Source organism: Candoia aspera, chromosome 2 (genome assembly GCF_035149785.1).
Source record: "Candoia aspera isolate rCanAsp1 chromosome 2, rCanAsp1.hap2, whole genome shotgun sequence".
NCBI classification, from domain to species: domain Eukaryota; kingdom Metazoa; phylum Chordata; class Lepidosauria; order Squamata; family Boidae; genus Candoia; species Candoia aspera.
Window position 1 is genome coordinate 155050348 of NC_086154.1, and position 19489 is coordinate 155069836.

General features: G+C 39.3%; 1 protein-coding gene across 1 annotated transcript in view; it reads right to left on the reverse strand.

Moving 5' to 3' along the window:
• Positions 1-1433: 1433 nt before the first annotated feature.
• Positions 1434-19489, reverse strand: part of CNN1 (calponin 1) — a 28649-nt gene continuing 10593 nt past the window's right edge. Inside the window, exons 2-7 of the mRNA XM_063294463.1 lie at positions 8659-8780; positions 7029-7095; positions 5776-5913; positions 4975-5085; positions 3166-3312; positions 1434-2023 (exon numbers count right to left, since the gene is read on the reverse strand). Coding sequence (XP_063150533.1) covers positions 1772-2023; positions 3166-3312; positions 4975-5085; positions 5776-5913; positions 7029-7095; positions 8659-8780 — 837 coding nt within the window. The 3' untranslated portion in view covers positions 1434-1771. The remainder of the gene's footprint in view (positions 2024-3165; positions 3313-4974; positions 5086-5775; positions 5914-7028; positions 7096-8658; positions 8781-19489) is intronic.

Sequence of the window (19489 nt, forward strand, 5' to 3'; positions counted from 1 at the left end):
GTAGGAACACCCCCGCCCACAGAAGCTCACTCCGGTGACTTTGAGCCAGTTTCTTTCTCAGCCCAGCCTACCTCACAGGTCTATGTTGTTGTGGGAGAAATTGAAGGAAAGGATGCTACGTACAGTGTGCTTCCTTGAGTTCCCGGAGAAAAGGCAGGATAGAAATCTAACAAATGTCTCCTTATAGTCTTTTGCATTTACATAGGAGAAAGTACCTCTTTTGAGCAATTTTTTTCAGAACAGTTGTGATATTATATCTGAATGTATACAAATTGAATTGATTAAAACCTCTATAATTAATCAACTATGATTTATTTCTAATCAAATGATAGTCCTTCTCTAAACCCAGCTAGATGCACAGGCAAGTACCAGTGAATCTTAGTGAGATTAGTGAGGTGTGTATGTGTTAGGCTTATAACTCAGACTTTGATCTTCACGAAGTATTGGCTTTATGGTACATGATTCTGTCTTTGCACAAGGCACATGATTGTTTACATAAATCAGGAGAAGAATGTTTTAAAAATAAATTGGGTTCCTGCATAACCTATGTTACTGTTAGTTTTACCCAGTTACCCATACCTTTAAATTCTTTCCTTGATTGTATGCAGATACACAAACTTCTACTATTTACTGCATAGTAATATGTGTGTGGGTATGAGTGGAATGAATGAGATCAGAGGTACTGTAGTGGCATGCTGACTAATGAGAGGTAAGTAAGGCAAGTACAAAGAAACAGTTGTATATCGCCAAGACATACCTATATGTAACATAGAAGCAAGTTTATGCAGTTAAAGGACTAGACGAAGAATTAAAAAGGGTTAAACCTTTTGTTTTGCAGGGAAGCTTGTATTCTTTGGCAGCTAGCTGTTCAATTTCCTGACAGAGTTTCTGCCTGCAAAGGTAGAAATTGAAGAGGCTTGGTTTAAATTTGCAAATTGGTATTCTGCCATCCTTTCCAAATGATCTGTTATTGGATATCTACAGATCTTAAGGTATATTTATGGGCATAGCCAATCTAGTTTGGTTGCCTAGCTGGTGTGTCCAGCCTCCAGCAATCACTCTCCACCCATACACATTTTCTACCACAACATAACTTGTTTGCTTCCCAAGAAGTCAATGGCTGGCTCAGGTTGCCAGTGCTCTTGCACAAATTTTGTGTGTTGTAGGAAAGAGAAGTGATTGGAGCCTCTGGCAAAGTTAGCATATGGAGAATTTGCTATTTTTTACCTAAGCAGGTCAGAAAAGTGGCTTGTCCTGTTAATGAATACAAAATGGAGTGCAGGAGCTAATAATTTACCAAAGAAGTTGTACCTTCATTGCCTGCTTCTGCATTGATCCAAAACAGTAGCAGCACCTGGCACATGGCACTGGGAAATAAGACTGACAGCAGCCAGGGCTTTTTTTCAATTGAGAAGCCAAATTAAGAGGACTCATTCTCTTGTTTCTACTTCTCTCAGCCTACTGCTTTTATTATTTGACCTTCCATCCTGAGGGTTTTGAGCCATATTAGTGCATGCTCAAAAGCAGTGACAGTAGTTGATAAGTCAAATAAAGCGTGAAGGATATCAAGGTGAAGCTTTAAGGCTCAGTGATGGGGAAGCCTGGCTCTGGCATGGCTTAAGGAGTCTTTAGTGAGCAGTTAGCAATTTAGGGAACTGTCTGAATCTTCTTATATTCCTGGGTGAAAATAACCACTTGACGATGGATCTTTTAGGAAGCGCCTTGCAGTGCTGGTGTCTCTATTTTATATCTGTCCCACGACTCCTGCTGGCTATTCAGAGTTGTAGAAGTTATGATGACTGTGGTTGTACTGGTCCTCCTCATCTCCAATTATGGGATAGGTGGGTGTGAGACAATACTTGGAGTCATAAACCTGCCGCGGCAGCCCATACACAGTCATGCCTTGCTGTGAGGCCCCTTTGTTGCTGCCCATCTGCAGGGAAATATTCTGGGTGTCGCAGTGCTCCATGCCAAGGGTGGGTTCAAAGATTTGTCGCTTTGTTCCAGGAGCTGTCATGCCCGCCTGAGGTGGGTGAAGTAGAGGAAAGAAGGGGAAGAACAGAAACGTAAAAAGTAGTTACTTGGAGAAAGCTTGCAAAGGGTGGAATAATTGATACGTGATCTACACACACATACACATACCCCTGCCTGTTAGTATTTAGCATGATTACTAAACTTCCATGCTGAAGAAAATCCAAATATACCATCCAAAGAAAAAATCTGGCTTTCTTTTTCTCTTTGCCTTCCAAGATACTTATTTTCTAATGTGACACACCTCAAAATGCCGTAATTTGCTTTCTAGCGTACTTCAACAATTTATTTACTTTATCTTGAACTTTAGGAGCTAAAAATGGACATTTTGAGATTAGAAGTACCTACTCTTAGAGGAAAGAAGAAGCCAGGACTTGTTTATGTCAAACCTATCTTGAGATAATGGTCTTTGCCTAGCTTGAACTTGCTTCAGCTTCAGTTCACATGTTTTTAGAAAGCCAAGCGATCATGTGCTCCCAAGCTAAATGATAATGTACAAACAAAAAAGAACAGAAACTCTACCTTTCAAAAAATATGAGGGTTTTTTTTTCATAAAAGCTGGAAACAAGCTATATAAAAGTGCTCCAGTAACATAGTTAAACCTAGTTTCACACAGTAATACTGTATGTCTGAAACCCTTAGGAATTTCCTAGCCATGTAGATGAATGGCTATAGGATCTGAAGTGCTTCAGAGTCAAAGGCAGACAGGTGCTTTGGAGCATGCAAGGACATGAGCATAGCACCTATCTGTGGCTTCTTAAAGCATCCACGCTGGAGTTGCTGCATGGAAGAGACTTACTTTGTTTGAGGATTTGCAAACAGGAGCCATGTGCTCTGAAGCACCTGTTTGTCTTCAACTCGGAAGAGCCTAGTATTATCTAAGTAAGTCTCCATAGATGCAGAAATCATTGTGCTTCATTCTATCTCAAGCTTTTCTCAAGATTTTCACTATCTCCTTTGTTTCTCCATGGAAACTCTGCTATAGTGGAAGCAGTGTGTCTGCTACACTCTGCAGTCATGGTAATTCTCCTGTCAATAAATTGTTGGTGTTCCAGTGGAGGAATAAGGGAAAGAATAGAGGTAAGAGTATCAAAACAATCCCAGTAACCCATTTTCTCCATTCAAATTTCTTACCTGGCTAGCCCCCTTGTTGGTTCCCATTTGTAGACTGATTGTGGCCTGATCTAGAGGTTGGTCTGTGCCCAATTTTGGGTCATAGAGGTGTCGACGCGTGCCATATGCTGTCATGCCTTGCTGGCTGGCAAACTTGTTGGTGCCCATCTAAGAAGAATGCAGTATTGACAGTTAGACTCATCATTCTGTCTTTGCCAAGTTTCTGTTTCATGAATAGGTTGAAAGCTCCCACTTCATTCTGTCACTTAGGCCTTTCCAGGGCCATTTTCTCACTAGTGATTTATATCATCTTACAACACCACTCAGCTATGACTGTGGTATCAAAATACTCCGTGTGAAGACAGCTTTATAGTATCACTGTAAATCACAAGTGAAGAATTAGCCATTTTTATGCCTTCTGTTTCCATTACCTATTCAGCAGTGTTTATAATGCTGCAGAAAAACTCTTGTTCAAAGCACTAATGACATTCCTAGAGATAATTTTTTGGGAACAATCTGGCAAAGATCACATTGGCAAATATAAATACGTAGAAAGACAACAAGATGCCAGTTTTAGTGAAATGCATGAGGAAAGATCAGGGATGGAATAAAATGGAACTGAGGGCACTTCACACACAGTCTTTGTACCATTTCTGAATTCTTTCCAGAATTAAATATCCTACACCACTGTCTTCATCTGCCAGCTGAGCCTGTTAATTTCTAGCTCAGCTGCAATGTAAAATACTAATATGTTTCCAGTGATGAAGCACTGAAGGGTTTGTGAGTGATACGTTTCCAGTCTGTTGGCAGAAATTCTTGTCTTATCCCAGCTCCAGGCTTCAGCTGGCATAGCATCAATGGCATTTAGAGTGGGGCCAAGGGTCAGAATGATGCAAGTAGCATCACACTGCAACCCTACTCCTTTTGCACATCATTGAAATGTCGCATGCATGCCTCTAAGTGGTGGAGCCTACAAAACAACATTGCTTTTGTCAATTTGACAAAAGGGGCTCGATCCTGCAGATATCACTAGCACTCAATGGGCCCTTAAATAGCAGTGACTTAAGAGCTTTACAGGCATATCTTCACAGCAATTGCTTCTATATTTTTGGTGCCTATGACTGAACAAATCACATCACTCTGATTCCAGCTTACAGTAAATCGTTTCAATTCTCGGATGAAATCGACAAAAATGTATCTGTTTTCTTCTTCTCTTCCCTAAGCAATGGGCTGCAAAGCATCCCTGCTGCTGCTTGGGTTTTTTTTTTTTTCCAGCAACAGCTTGTGGATCTGTCTATTTGGAGGGGGAAATTGGGCTGCTAACATCCAATTTTCTTTCCCTGCTGTGTAAGATGGGAGGGAATTTCTATTGTTCCTCTCCCTCTTGCAATTTTCAGTGGTTTGTTCATGGTTCTCATCAGCATTTCTGACTGCTTAATGCACACCTGGCTGATCCATATGTGGGCATCCTGCTGTATTAGTCTAGCACCTAATGAGCTAAGAATAGCAGGCACACTGGTTTGGCACCATTTTGTCTCCTCTGCAATTAGTTGGCTGGGGGAAGCATTGTCTGGTCCTCAGTATTTCAAGGTTGACTATGGTGAGAAACTTTGCAGATCAATCTCAAACTGTTTCAGTAAATTTGGGCAGAAGGATGAAAGTGCTCATGTGGAAGTGCTACACTGATTATATATTTGGCCACAGTACACATTTGCACAAAAAAACTATAATTTTGAATGTATAGCAAGGTATCCTAAATTATTCCCTGCAGACAGTGATACAAAATATCTGTATCTTGGGGAAACAATTGCTGTGACTGAAGCCACACACCTGCAGTCCAATGATGTTCCTTCCTTCTTTCAGCTTTTCAGGCAGGAATTTCCGCTGTTGTTTTTCAGCATATTTCACTCCCATATTCACCTTGTTGCCTTTTGTCTTGGCCTGTGGTGTGACAAGAATCAGAAATCCTATCAGATGTTTCCCTTCAGTATTTTGCCCAGAATGAGGCAGGTCCTGATTTGCATTTGACTTGAGAGTAACAGGAAGTCCCCCCCCCACCCCCACCCCCACCCCCAGCCTTAAACCTCCTGGCTTACTGCACTCCAAATTGGATCAAAAACCCTGGGGCTCAGCACTTAACTCTGCAAATTATTTCCTTGAGGCATTTCCATGATGTCCAATCTGAAATCTCAGCACCTTCATTCTAAGTATGTAAGATCAGGCTGAGCTTACAAAGGAAAAAGATTCTATACTTGTTCTTAGTACTTCTATAGTTCAGGGCTTACTGCTGGCATGTAAAATTCTGGGAAGGATTCTTGGTAGAAATTAGCTGTACATACTGAAATGAGGCTTCTCCTGCCCATCAGTATAATTCCTCTGGAGAAAGAGATATAGACCAACAAGGAATATCAAGGGCACTATGCCAGGCATGTTCTTCTAGCAATGAAGAGTTAGCTATGAGACTCTCATTTTAAACATAATCTTAGGCCACCCTGTCCTCTTGGCCTCCCCCCACATTTGCAATATGGTGATCATGTTATCCAATATTAGATTATTGGGATAATATCTATGAAACACTTTCACACTATCATACAGGTTTCATTGAGGAAAAAATGGGTAAAATCTGCTTACCATGCTAGCCAAAGCAATCAAGGTTGACTGGACCTGGGTGTGGTTTGTATTTTCAAAGAGATCATTAGCTTCAAAAATGTCATGGGGTTTCACCCCATATCTTGTGATAGCCTTAATAAAGTTGCCAATGTTTTCCAGCTGCAAAACAGTAGAGTCAACTAATCATTTACTGAGCCTTTTTCAGGCAATGGTTTCCTTTACAATGGTTCTCCTAACAAGTGGATGATGGCATTTAAAGGTCTATGGCAGTCTTCCCCAATATGGTATCCTCCAGCATGTAACTGTAATTCCAGCATGTCTGGAGAGCATCAAGGTGGGGAAGACTGGTTTAGTACTACCTCAAAGTTCATTTTTAGCTCAAGGGGAGAAAAAATTATAGCCATCCACAGAATCAAATCTGAACAAGACATGAAACAGTCTATTGGATTAGGTACAATGGCAAACATAAAGACTACATAGCTCTTCTAGTAATGAATGGACTGATGAGCCAGAAGTGTTTCCTCCTCTTTTTAGAGTCAGCAAAGATGTGGCAGCTAGTAAAAAGATGGGAAGGTAGAAAGATGAATGTTATTGTTGAGCCCTGTTTGGTATTTACCCTGTGCCTCTAAATATCTACTATCAAAACAGCCACACCAACTTCCACTTGCACACCAACATGTATAGCAGAACTCTGGAGGTAAAAGCTACTTTTGAGAGGGAGCAGTTGGATCTAAGAAGCAGAGAAGGGAGTTCAGGTCGTTCCTCATCGACTAGTCTTCATACTCCCAAATGCATCCTTCCCTATCAGCCAGTCTTCCTCCCAGAGTGTTTGGTTGCACATTTTTGCTCACAAGCTTTGAAATAGAATATAGAATATGGCTACTTATTTCTGTCCAATGCATTTGTATTTGTTGATAGCTCACTTCTTCTTTAACCTTTTTTATTTTAGTTGAGATATTTCTTTCATTACATTACCAATCCATTACTATTTGTAGCAAACAGCTACGTAGCAAAGAGAAGAGCTCAGTTACTTCCGGCTGTCACAATGCTAACCTCTTTCATGAACCTTAGTAAAAGTTTCTTAATAATACAAAGGTAACACTGGTGTGGACATTCAGGCAGGCTTCAAGGAAGAAGAATTTAACATCTATAGATGGTGTAGAAGACTTGTCATGTAGAATCTGGCTTACTGTTTTTGCCCTACTTACAAAAGCAGAATTTTGAAATTTTGAAAGACTAACACGAATTAGTGAACAGAGAAGAGAGAATGGTACCTGATGCCAGTTCTGGGTAGATTCATTCACTTTTCTCACAGATCCAGGTTGGAGTTGGTTGATAAGTCTGAAAGAGAGGGGAAGAGGGGAATTTTATCCCAAGGTGTATGGGGTACAGTACTTTATTTCTGCATGTAGACTTCCTTTTGCATATTTACTTTGATGCAAGAATACCATGTAATTCAGAAGTGGCAATATGCATGCTTTTTCCTACTGAAAGGTTATCTCTGTCCAAACAAAAATACTTATCCGTGCTTGTCCATGGAATGTAGTCAAGTAAGAACTGGTTAGTTAGAAGAAAATTGTACTATTTTTCCATCTTCAAAAAAGACCCAGTGCAGCCCAGTAATCTCAGTTTTAAAACCCCAGGCATTCACTAAAAATTAAGTATATTAAAAGCTGCAAACAAGTAGAAATCATATAATTTATTATTCAAGCTCCTCATTAATTGGTCTCCAAAAAAGCACAGTGTCTTTATTAGGCAGTTTAGGAGATTTTTTCAGTCCTGATTCTTGATGGAACCAAGTGGCAACTGAACAGAATATTAATGGAAGACAGAAGTACATATTATAAAGGACAAGGAAAGCCATATGTGAGTGTGTGTGTGAGAATGAGAATGAGAATGAATGAGTTTATTGTGGTCATTAACCTGCACATAAGTGTGTGAGAGACAGAATGTGGAGAAACAGAAGTTGGCTATTTACACATCTAGCAAGGGTGGATAAGTTAGATAATAATGCCCAGAGGGCAGTTCTTTTATACAGATTCAAAGATGCTTTTTTTAATTGAACAAAGAAAAAAATTAGGGGATGAGGTTGGATCTCTGTTCAGTGATTACTACAAATATTTTGAGATTGCTTTGAACATAAAGAGCTGGCATTATAGTCTTAGACCTGTATGTACAAATACTGGTAATGTTTAAATTGTTTAATATTCATAGTAATAAAAACAAATGCAGTATAATGGAAAACAGTGGTACATCTGCTTTTCTGCCAGTTGGCTGAGATGGTAAATAGAATTGCCAAATAACCAGAAAAAAAAATCCATGCTTGATGAATTTCATTATGTCTAAGACACCAAAAGCGAAGTGCTTCAATCCTCTTTCTTAAATTTAAAGCATCCTTAATTCCATTACTTTGGATTTGGGGATGATACTTAGGTATAAAGAGTATGAGTACAGGGGAGCCAAGTATTTAGTTTGTTAAATCTTGTTTTATTATCCAAGTTTCTTTTCAAATTATCTATATTGCAAGTCATACATTGTCTTTCACAAAACTGTTGAGCCTTTGGCATAGGATGGGCTGTAAATATCAATAAAAATGTTCCTCCCCAGACATTTACAGACATATTTTTTTAAAAGGAGATACATTATTTCTTTTCCTCCCCCCATATATCTGAAAATGCCCATCTATAAAAAGATGGTCATTAATGAAATTAATGTGAATTAAAAGAGGTAATGCTGTGAAACCAGGGGGAAGAGTGCAAGCATTTTCTTTTCTGAATAGGTTAAGCATACTATGTCAAGTCCTTTGTGGGCTACCTAATACTACTGTCTAAGTAGCACTAAGCCCCCTTTGTCCACCCTCAGTCTTTGGGGAACAAGCTTCCCGCTCCCTCTGTGTTGTCTTACTCGCACAGGATGACTCCATCTTTCAGACTTTCCATGAAGTTGGCTCCAATGCGCTTCCCTGTTACTTCCTCAATCCATTGTCGCAGTTCATGTTCCCGCTGGGGATCATATTTCTGTGCTAGCTGTAGAGAGAAACAAAGTATTTTGGAATATTAAACCAAAGAGTAAACAAAGATCCATTCACAAGCATGATGTGGTGCCATCTCATTTGATGGACTTCATTACTTCTGAGAATTACAAGAATTTTAAGTACAAGAATTTAAAAGGGTATAATTAATACTATAATCACTATAGTCCAGAACCGCCCATATGCATAATCAAGGAAACAGAAAATACATTGAAAGCAATAATGGATCAATATTGGATTGTATTTAGGCTTAAATGAAGTGGAATACTGATTTCAAGAAGAGAAGTTTATCTGGTTAATCTGAAGGCAGGAACTTAGAATATGGTTGAAATAATACAGCTGTTAATATACTAAATCAGTATAGCAAGAGCCATCACAACAAAAAACAGCATATATTCAATTAAAAGTTGGATGAGCATTTTAGTTGGTGTTGGATCTTTTCAAGGCTTTGCTTCAGTTGTAAACATCAAAGAAGGAATCCCAGATCTGGATGCTTGTAAAGAAAACACCCTTTTACAGGTTGTTGCCTAGTGAATTCTTGGCAAATGTCACACCATCCAGTGGGCATCCCCATCAGACCTTAATGACTGGGTACTGTGTAAGAAAGAATGCAAGCCACCAGGCATCCAGGGCCCTAGCTGGGTAAAGCTCTCTATGTCAGCATGGACGTTTGGAACATAGGTCAGCAGCACACTAGCACACTCTTTCAGAGCAGGTATACATATTTACAATAGATTGCTTCCCTTTAGCACTCTAGCTATGATGGTGCAGCTTTATTAATTATTTATTTAATATCCCACCTTTATTATTTTTATAAATAACTCAAGGTGGGGAACATACCTAATTCTCCTTCCTCCTCCTATTTCCCCATAACAATGACCCTGTGAGGTGAGTTGGGCTGAGAGAGAGTGACTGGCCCAGGGTCACCCAGCTGGCTTTTATGCCCAAGGCGGGACTAGAACTCACAGCCTCCTGGTTTCTAGCCTGGTGCCTTAATCACTAGACCAAACTGGCTTTTATAGTTTTCAGGCCAATCTCAGAAGCAATCCACATATGCACATTGCAAGAATCTTATCTTGACTATAGCCATTAAGGCTCTGCACAATCCAGAAATTATTTGGATGAAATTCTTCAGACCCTGTGCAAGCACGTCACCTCTCATTTATTCATCAAAACAGTCTGTCTTTTTTCCCCTGGGCGTCTTTGTGAGCCTTGAAATAAAAGTAGCAGTTGCGTTAAGAATCACATAGGTTTTAATGGGATTGACAACTGTTTTTTTCTTTTTCAGGGACTGGCAAAAGATGGGTTGCTTTAAGGAACAGCACAAAGATGCTGCACCTGTGTGAAACCCAAAGCATTTATTCCAAGCTTTACTGAAATGTGCACTGCCTTAGTAGCTATGCTGCTGTCTTGCCCAGGACCAGTCACAGCTGTGAATTATCAGAGCTGGAAAAAAGTTTTCCTTGCTATGGAAGCCAGCTGTGTCTCAGTAGCTTTGAAGGCTTTGAACCTGCAACCCCATGCATCATAGGGACCTTCCTAAATTCCCAGGCAAGAAGCTCTGCTGGGATTCAGCTTATTGGCTCTCATCTGGCAGCAGTTAAGTGGCTGCACAGACTTGCCAGACTTGGATGATACAGAGAAAGAGAGCTGATCAGGATACTGATTTAGTCATGATTTGAAGTTCCAAGGATTTCAACTGCTTTATTCTTAAGATGAAGTCTTGGATCCAATCTAAAATGCTTCAAATCTACTGCTGACAAGGTTAAAAGACAAGTTTTTCTCTCTCACACCTGTACCACCACCACATGTTAACTGCAGTTATTTACGCACTCTAAAAATAAAAGCTACTAATGATTACAGGGGGAAATGTATGAGGAAGGATTAAGTAAACATGCAGTACAGTTTAAAAATTACTCTATCAAAATAAAGAAGTTCAATTTGTTGTAGAAGTGTATGTGCTGAACTGTACTTTGGAACCAGTGCTTTGTGGAGGATGGAGACTCTGTCTCACCCTGACTTTAAAAAACACTCCACTCCATTCTGCACTGTCTGTATATTGGGGAGCACATATTCTTTTATTGTTTTGAAAAAAGGAAGGGTAAATAGCCACAGAATAAGGCACAGATAGCAACGGAGAGGATAAAAAAAGACAACACCTTACCTTTTTCTTCTCTTTCTCTTTAGTATCACTAAAAAAATAACTAGCCACATATTTCAACACTGAGCAAATTCCTAGTCAGCATGTATGCATGTGGGAGATACAATGGCAAGTCCCTGTAGCAATAGAAATCTTCTATTTTAATCATAGGAAATAGCATGTGTGAAAGTTCTAGGTCACTCCACGCTTTGTAATCAATTTTCCAAATTTGTTTTTCTAAATATACACTTATCCCTTTCAATAACATTATGGATATTTCTATATTACCTGAATATATTAATTTAGTACAGTAATCAGTCTCTCTGTCTAGGAGTTATGGTAGACTAGGAAAAAAGTTTCCAGTGTTGATTGGTTTATAGGCAAGATATATCTTTTGCTAGTTTTGCTGAACCCATAGTTCAATATTGCTGTCTCAGCTAATATTTTTATTTCATATCCTACCCTGGATCTCAGCAATGGTGTTTTCCAAGACAAAAGGCCCTGCAGTATAAATGATGTAGGAGATATGTTTACTGTAAACATTTATCTTTATTGCTCCAAATAGTGCCTGTTTCAAAGAAAAGTGGAAAATAAGACAAACTATGAAGGCTGAATGTCTTACATATTTTCTGACCAAACTGGCAAGCAGCACTGATAGATTTTATTCCATCATTCTGCTTATTTTGTCTAAGCTGGTCTTAAAATCGTGTATTCTTCCTGCAAGATCATACTGTAATTATTCATGATTTGGATGGTTTTCTTTATTTAAAAATAGATTGTTGTAGAGAAGCCCCTTATTAGACTGAATAATAACAACAACAACTGCAGAGTTCTCATTTAAGTTTCTTGCTTAAATGTATTATAAACTGCATTTTATTTTGGAACCTCAACTACAGCTGAATTATACATTTCATGCTAAGTATACATAACATGTTACGCCAAAATATAGTCTGCTTGTTTGAAGTTCCGTATGTTGTATGAACCCAGCTACTGTGGTTGAAACCACAATTTATGATTTAATGTGTTTTTCAAATAGTTGTGCTTTATTTAGTTTGTGTTGTATGTTGCAGTATTGTGTAAACTAATCGCAGGAAACATCAGATGTGTCTGTGTATTATCTAAGAGTCTCTTTATATTGCTGAAGAAATAAATGCCAAATTGTTTATTTCAGCAGGAAAAATCTTGGTTAAATACTTAGGCAAAGTGTTAAGTACTGTATATAGACATTCTCCAAGGTATCCAGAGGCATGTTCTAATAAAATGTAGTTTCCCAGAATACAGTAAATGAAGTAAAATTTTAGAGAGATCATTATTTTTCCTTTGTCAGTTCCTTCTATCTCAAGCACCAACTTTCCCAAGCAGGATTTTTTTTTTATGGAAACCCATTAACAGTTCACCTAAAGGTGGTTTCTACTATTTTTTTCTTTATGTCAACTAGTAAGTCTGTTACTGTACTGATCTTCAAGCTTTTCTTTCCAAGGTTATTGACTGATCCAGAGAGGCCCACAACTCAGCCACTTTTTTCCCTTTAGGACTAACTTTTGCTCAGAAAGAATGCAAAATGGTAATGCAAAGAAATCTTGCTCCCAGAAAGACCTGAAATTTGCCCTTCATAGATATTTTCTGCAGATTCAGAAAGAGTAACTTCTTCTTTGGAAAGAGCAAACCTTCAGACCTCACCTAGTAAAACAAGCTATTACTCAAAACCCAGCTAACAGGATCCTCCAGAGAAATTGTGGGAAAATGTCGCTGAACTATAAGGTCAGTATGCTTAGGGCATTATGGATTTAGTGTTCCAGCAAGAGAAAAGATAAAGAATCACTTTGCCATTAGCCCCATGAAAGCAGGTAGCAAACCTGAATTGGCTTAAGGCACCCATGTGCATCCCTTAAAAACCCTTGGCTTGGTTTTTCTCATTGTGATGGGATAAAGGGATAAACAAATGGCTTAAGATTTAGTAAGATCTTAAGTAAGGCACCAGCTTAACTCCTTAACCTTCCAAACAAAAACAAAATCTAAAAATGTGGTTTGGTCATTCCCATAATACAGCATTGCTGGACGCACCTTCTGTCACAAAGCAGGAAGTTATGGTATGGCCCCTAATCTGAGAAAGAGTTTAGTGTACACACTCCAGAGTTTTGAATTCAAATTACTCTCCTGGACAAATGTTGTAATCAGTCAGAAAGAAACAGAGCAAAGTACTGCAGAGTAAATTACCATCCCGTTCAAGTAAATGTGATCCTAGATATAATAGGGAGTAAGATACTTAGACGTACTTTTTTTTATTTTTTACAACTGGGGGCTGCAGCACCTTTAAGATTTTTTTCCCCTCCGTAATGGATTGCACTGACATTTTTGTTCTTTTTATGCTGATTTTCACAAGGGGGGGGGGTGTTTGAAAAGCAAGATGGCCACATTGCAGAGGCTTAATGCACTCATTTTGCTGTTACTGTGGAAGAAAAAAAAGGAGAGGGAAAGAATCATGCTGTCAAAAAATATTATTTTTGCTGTCAGACTGAAACTCTGAGAGTAGCTAAATCCCATTTAGCCTCTTTATAGCTTAGGTAGTGATCCTTGAGAACACAAGTCCACAGTTTCATCTGTTAAATGCTACAAAAACTTAGCTGTGGGACTGACATCCCCAGTGTTTTATTTTTTATTACACCACTGGGAAAAGCAACCTTGGCACTAGTCTGCCACTTTATTTGGAAATATACTTGCAAGCCAAGTACTGGCCTTCCTTCTAAGGCTTTTGCAGTCCCCCAAAGCAGCTGAGGCCCCAGTTTGACTGGTGTTCTGGGAAGAGGCTGCTTGCCTGAGAAGAGACAGCTCTGAAGAGTTTGTGACCTGCTGGCTTGCAAAAAAAAATTTAAAAAAATCCAAAACAGTATTTCAGCCTTGTGAAAGGTTGAAAATGTCAGCTGATGGAATGATTAAGATTAGGCAGCTTCATAGACTGACATTTGTGTTTTCTTCATTATCTCCCAGCAAAGAGGCTGGAGCAAAGGTGTTCCTGCTTCAGCGTGATAATCCTCAGGTGGACATGTGTCACACAAACAACTTCTTATTTCAAGATGAGGCTCCCAAAAATGGGCTCATGGAAGAGAAACTTCCTTGGGCTAAAACATCTAAGGCAGGGTTTCTCAGCCAGGGTTCCAAGAGAGGTCACTAGGGGTTCCCTGGGAGATCACGATTTATTTTAAAAAATTATTTCAAATTTGGGCAACTTCACATTAAAGAAGTTCCTTTATTTTCAGTTTAAGAAACCTGTTAATGCATATATACAGGCCTACCCATGAAACGAATATAATAATTTTGTAACTTCTGACCTATATTTTGAACCTGAACGTGCAGGGGTTCCCTGAGGCCTGAAAAATATTTCAAGGGTTCCTCCAGGGTCAAAAAGTTGAGAAAGGCTGACCTAAGGTACTCTGAAATAACAGCACAGGTGGGAGGCAGGAATGTGGAACGAATGAAACATCACTTGAAGCAAAGAAAACGCAGTGTGTGTATTAGGTAATTAGGCTATTAAAAGACTTTAGCCAAATAACCTGTTGGTTTGTTTAAATCAGTATGTAGCATTACACACATACCCTCCAATCCTACTCCCAATTTCTTGTCTTGAGAATTGCTCTCTGCTGATGTTACTCCTTTGTCTTTTATGAACAGTTTGCCACATGTAATGGGACAAAGCCTTTTGGGTGGGCATGGAGGCAAATAGAGGAAAGTATTAACTTGTTTAGCTTTAAAAAGCCAAAGGTTCACTTGAATCAACTTTGAATCCTGCTGACTGCAGCCCTGCAGTTTTATGGAAGTGGTTTGCTTGCTACTGCTTTCTTCTCGGATGTTTTTCAGTTTCGCCAACCGCCGGGATATTCCCAGTTGATCTCCCATCCAAATACTAGCCAGAACCAGCCCTGTTTAGCTTTGTAATATCAGCCAAGGTCAGCTAGGAGTTGCTGCTAAAAGCAAAACCGCAAGGCCAGTATGAAAAGTTGGAAACCTGATTTGCTATCTCCTTTTTTGTTTGTTAGGGGTCCTCATTTTGCAACTTATTAAAATGAGGGGCAAGAACCTTCTGAGCTTCTGGCCTGGAATCCTTATCTTCTCTTGGCTTCCATAATCATCCACTCTCTTCCTGTGAATATCAGACAATCCCATTTGTCCCCCCGTTTTTGTGAAATTTAGATCAAGCACTACCACCTCCCTTTACTTCAGCCACATGCTCCCAGCATGCACGTCTTCAGGACACATGTACCAACTAAAAACAAAATGACAGCAGGTGAAGTGTCTAGAGAGGCCCAGTTTTCATGGGGCAACTCTAGGACTTCGTCTAGCAAGGCAAAGTTAACCCACCAATAAATTGTTCAGATGACACAGCAGATGGGAGACCTCAAAGGGGGGTTAGCCCCAACGACACCTGGGATAAGTATAACCCTCGTAGATTGACTTGGTCCACAGTTTTCACCAACTACCCAACGACCCAGTTAGGCTTGCAACGTGAACAGCACCTGCAGGGGGATAGCTGTTTTCCAGCACTGCAATTGCTAAATCCCATTGTGAGCTGCAATTCTCTTTTTCTGGCAAGGGCAGCTACTTACACACAATAACTTCACATGCTTTTTTGATAAAAAGTGACACACAGATCCAAGTAAATCAGATCCAACTTACTGCCTCTTTGATGGGCAGATCTCCATGCTAGGCGTTTTTTGTTCATTTTTCTTTTTAAAATCTGGACAAAAACTAACTAGCTTGCTTTGGCATAGGGAGATGGGATTGCTTGCTTTCACTAAGTCTCTCAGGGTTTTTTTTTTCCACAAAGAACATCCTCCACACTTACAGCCCTGCACAGCCCCCTGAAGAGGCTGCTTCTCTTCTGTCACCTTTCCTGGATGAACCATCTGAACACACCCAATTTCAAAATCGTACTTCTGAGGACACTGGCTATTCTTCCCATAAAAGAAAGGAAGGGAATGCCAAGAGCCTCTACCACCTTGTGCATTTACAGAAGTAAACAAGATTATTTGGAGGGAAAGAGACACACTAGAGCAACCTTGGGAACTTTAAGCAAGGCTGGCTGGGGAATTCTGGGAGTTGAAGTCCACACATCTTCCAGTTCCCAAGGCTGAGAAACACTGCACTAGAGAGATCTTATTCCTGCAAGTATTCATCTCACCACAAACTTAATGGGAATAAAATCCCCTGAATCTGCTCCAAGGAGGATTCATAATATGGTTTATTTGTTCCTGGTTGTCATCTCTAAGTATATTTGCTTTGGTATTTTTAAATTTAGTTTGACCTCCTTGGACCCTCTGCCCCTCTACTATGCACAGACTCTTCAGAAACTGAATGTTTTCAAGTTTAAATGCATGCCAATTCAAGTCTGTCATAATAAGAAAAAAATAGCATCCCTTCATTTATGCAAAGAGACGGATAAAATTAGAGTGGAGCCTGGTCTACGTATCCAGTGGATTAAGGTGAGAGAATGGACTCTGCCATTTTATGCTTCTGAACATTCTGTCATGATACAGCAAATAAACAAGGCTTCTTATCTAACACCGCAGGGAACAAATTGAGATTGCTTCCCCCCCCCCCACTGCCTCCAAACCCAAACAACCAACCCATTTTTTTTTGGTTTAAAGAGAAAGATAAAAAGAAGCATTTGAGTGTGACATCTCCTGTCTGCAAGCTGAAGTGGCATTGGATAGGAGACAGGACTGATGGTGCCACCTCTCACCAATGTGAAGATTTGCATTTTTAGAATGATTCTGAAGGAGAGGCAGCATTGGTGCCTCCTAAGCTTTGGTGCCTTAGGTCAGCACCTACTCAGCCTTAGCTAAAGCTAGCCCTGGATAGAAGTAGAGCAGTGCTATTTTTTTCATTCGTTTGTTTGTTTCTGCTTCATCACCATGTCTTAGAATGAGCAATGTAGCAAGATCAAACTACAGGAGATGCCATTATGAATATTTTCCAAAGGTTTTCCCCACCCCTTTTAAAGCCCTTTTAAGTATCTGCAGGCAGCTGAAATCTGCATCAGGCTTTAACACCTAAAAAAGAGGTTATTTCTCTCTTTCCTTGACTCCTGTATATTTTTCACTGCAAACGTTTATTACTGCGACTTCTCGTTCGGCTGGGGAAGGATCTTGATTAGAGTGTTTCCACATGTCAAAGTTTGGTTCAGATTGTGAATTCCTGCAGCTGCTGGGTATTTAAAGAGCAAAAACCAGCATGCATGCATCAGGAAACTAAGGGCAAGTGTTCCTCTCAAGTGTAATTTGACTCAGAGTTTGGACTAGAATCTGGACCTGGCCAGTACGACAACAGTATGGTCTGTTCGCTGGTAAGACTTTGGTTTGATGGAAACAGCATTTGCTATTGGTGAGGCAGGTAAAGAAAGCGTAATGCCATGCTTGAACTTCTGACCATGTTTTTTTCAGAAAGCTCTCATCCAGTGCTCTTGGCTGGCTGTTGCAAAAGCCTGGGGACTTCTGCTTTGATTGGTGGGGGAGACAAGGTTGCTGCAGGCTTTTCCTGTCTAAGTGGTCTCTCCTGGATCTTTATTTGTTCATTAGATATTATTACCATTATTTTATTTATTTTTTATCCCACCTTTATATTATTATTATTATTATTATTATTATTATTATTATTATTATTATTATTATTCCTCACAAACCAGCAACTAAATGTGATGTTATGGCAGCAAGCAGTATTCAGCAATACAAAGAATATGTGGAATGTACCCAACTCTCTCGTGCCAAGTGGCCTTCAGACTATGCCTCCTGTACTGGGTTGGCAAAAGTGACTCCAGTCCTCTGATACCATGTTTCTTAATCTTCTCAAGACTGTAAAAACTTTTTTTTTTAAATGAAGAGCATACATGACTGATTCTTTTAAAGAGGGGGAAAGGATTAAAAGAAATATTGAAAAAATGTTTGGATAACACTCTACATTTTCCCTTACACTTAATTGCATTGATTATAAATCTGGGTGGGGTGGACTAAGCTTACTATCTTTTAGTCAGAGCCCTTTTTTCTTTTTTCTTATTTTATGTATACACAATTAACAAAGCAAACTTTTTTTAAAAAAAACATTAGAAAACAGCCAACCCCAAACAACAAAAAAAGAAAGAAGAAAAAAATCCACCTTATATTTTATGCTTATTAATAGTCACTGGTTTACTAATGAATACACTACTATAATATGATCAGTACAAAATATTATTGTACAGTATCACAAAGTCTCTTCCACAGTAACACTTGTTGCTGCATCCTTTGATTAGTAAAAAATACTGCCTTTTCCAAAACAGATCATATTGCCAACAACCATTCCTCAACATCTGGAATAATACCACATTTCCAATTTCTCAATATGATCGTTAGCCGTAGCACATCTGGGAATATAGATTTTTAAAAACTGCAGCATATCCAACCATTTAGTTGTGGGTACTGAGTTAGGATTTAGCCTGTGACTCTACGCAGCTCAGGATACAGGTCCTGCCTAGGAAATCCTTGGTGGCAGAGTGAAACCAGCTTGCAGAATACCCTGAAGTTATTTGAGATACATTTGTGTTCCACAGAGTATAATTTTAAAAACATTCATGCCAAAAAGGGGAATGAAAACATGAATATTTGCAGAAGTATAATAATAGTAGTAAGACATAATTTTAAAAAATGGGGAGAGAAATCAATTGGGTCAGTGCTGGCTGACCATGAATATGAAAATAAGGAATAGAGCCTATTTTCTTGCAGGTCTTTCTTGGATGTACCCTTATTCTTAGGGTATGAACCCTTATGCCTAAAAAGCTTCATCCTCAAGAATGGAATCAGCAGTCTTTGGAGAAATCTTTATTGAAGTACAAAAAAAAAAAATCATGATCAAATGGGGAAGGCCCAAAACAGTTCAATGAAGATCTAAGCATGTATAGTATGCATGGAATACTCTTCTACACATCTTTTCCCAAAGTCATAGAAACCAATGAGACCCATGATTAATGAACAGGAACAGTTCCTAAATGGATGAAGTCTCCTCCATGTTGAGATTGCCTCCTGATATCTTCATGGATACATCCATGATATTTTCTTGGGAACAATACGTTTTTTAAAATACGCATTTTTAAAAAATAAGTAGCCTAGATGGCAGCTTTAGTATATTGTCAAGACTGGCCAAGAGGGTATACATTATGAGGGAGAGTAGGGGTGATTAAAAAGTGAAGAAGAAATACTCTTAAAAGATGCTGTGATGAATTGAAATGCTTCCACTTGTACATGTCTTGTTTGGTATGCACAGCAAAACTGTGGCCAGTGTTCTTTGACCCAAGTTAAATTAGTATCGAAATCTTCCCATCAAAACTGGGTGGTGCTTGGAAGATGATCTGTAGTAAGGGACAAGGAGTTTAGTCAGCCTTCACATAGCGAAGCCTAGAGACTTTTCAAGAATCCACATTGGTTTTCCATATGTAGTATGGAGAGAGAAAGGAAAGCTCCTTAAAGTCCCAATTACATCGACCTGTCCCACCCGGTCTGGCAGGAAGGGCGTGTTACGGACCCTGTCAGCTGAAGAAA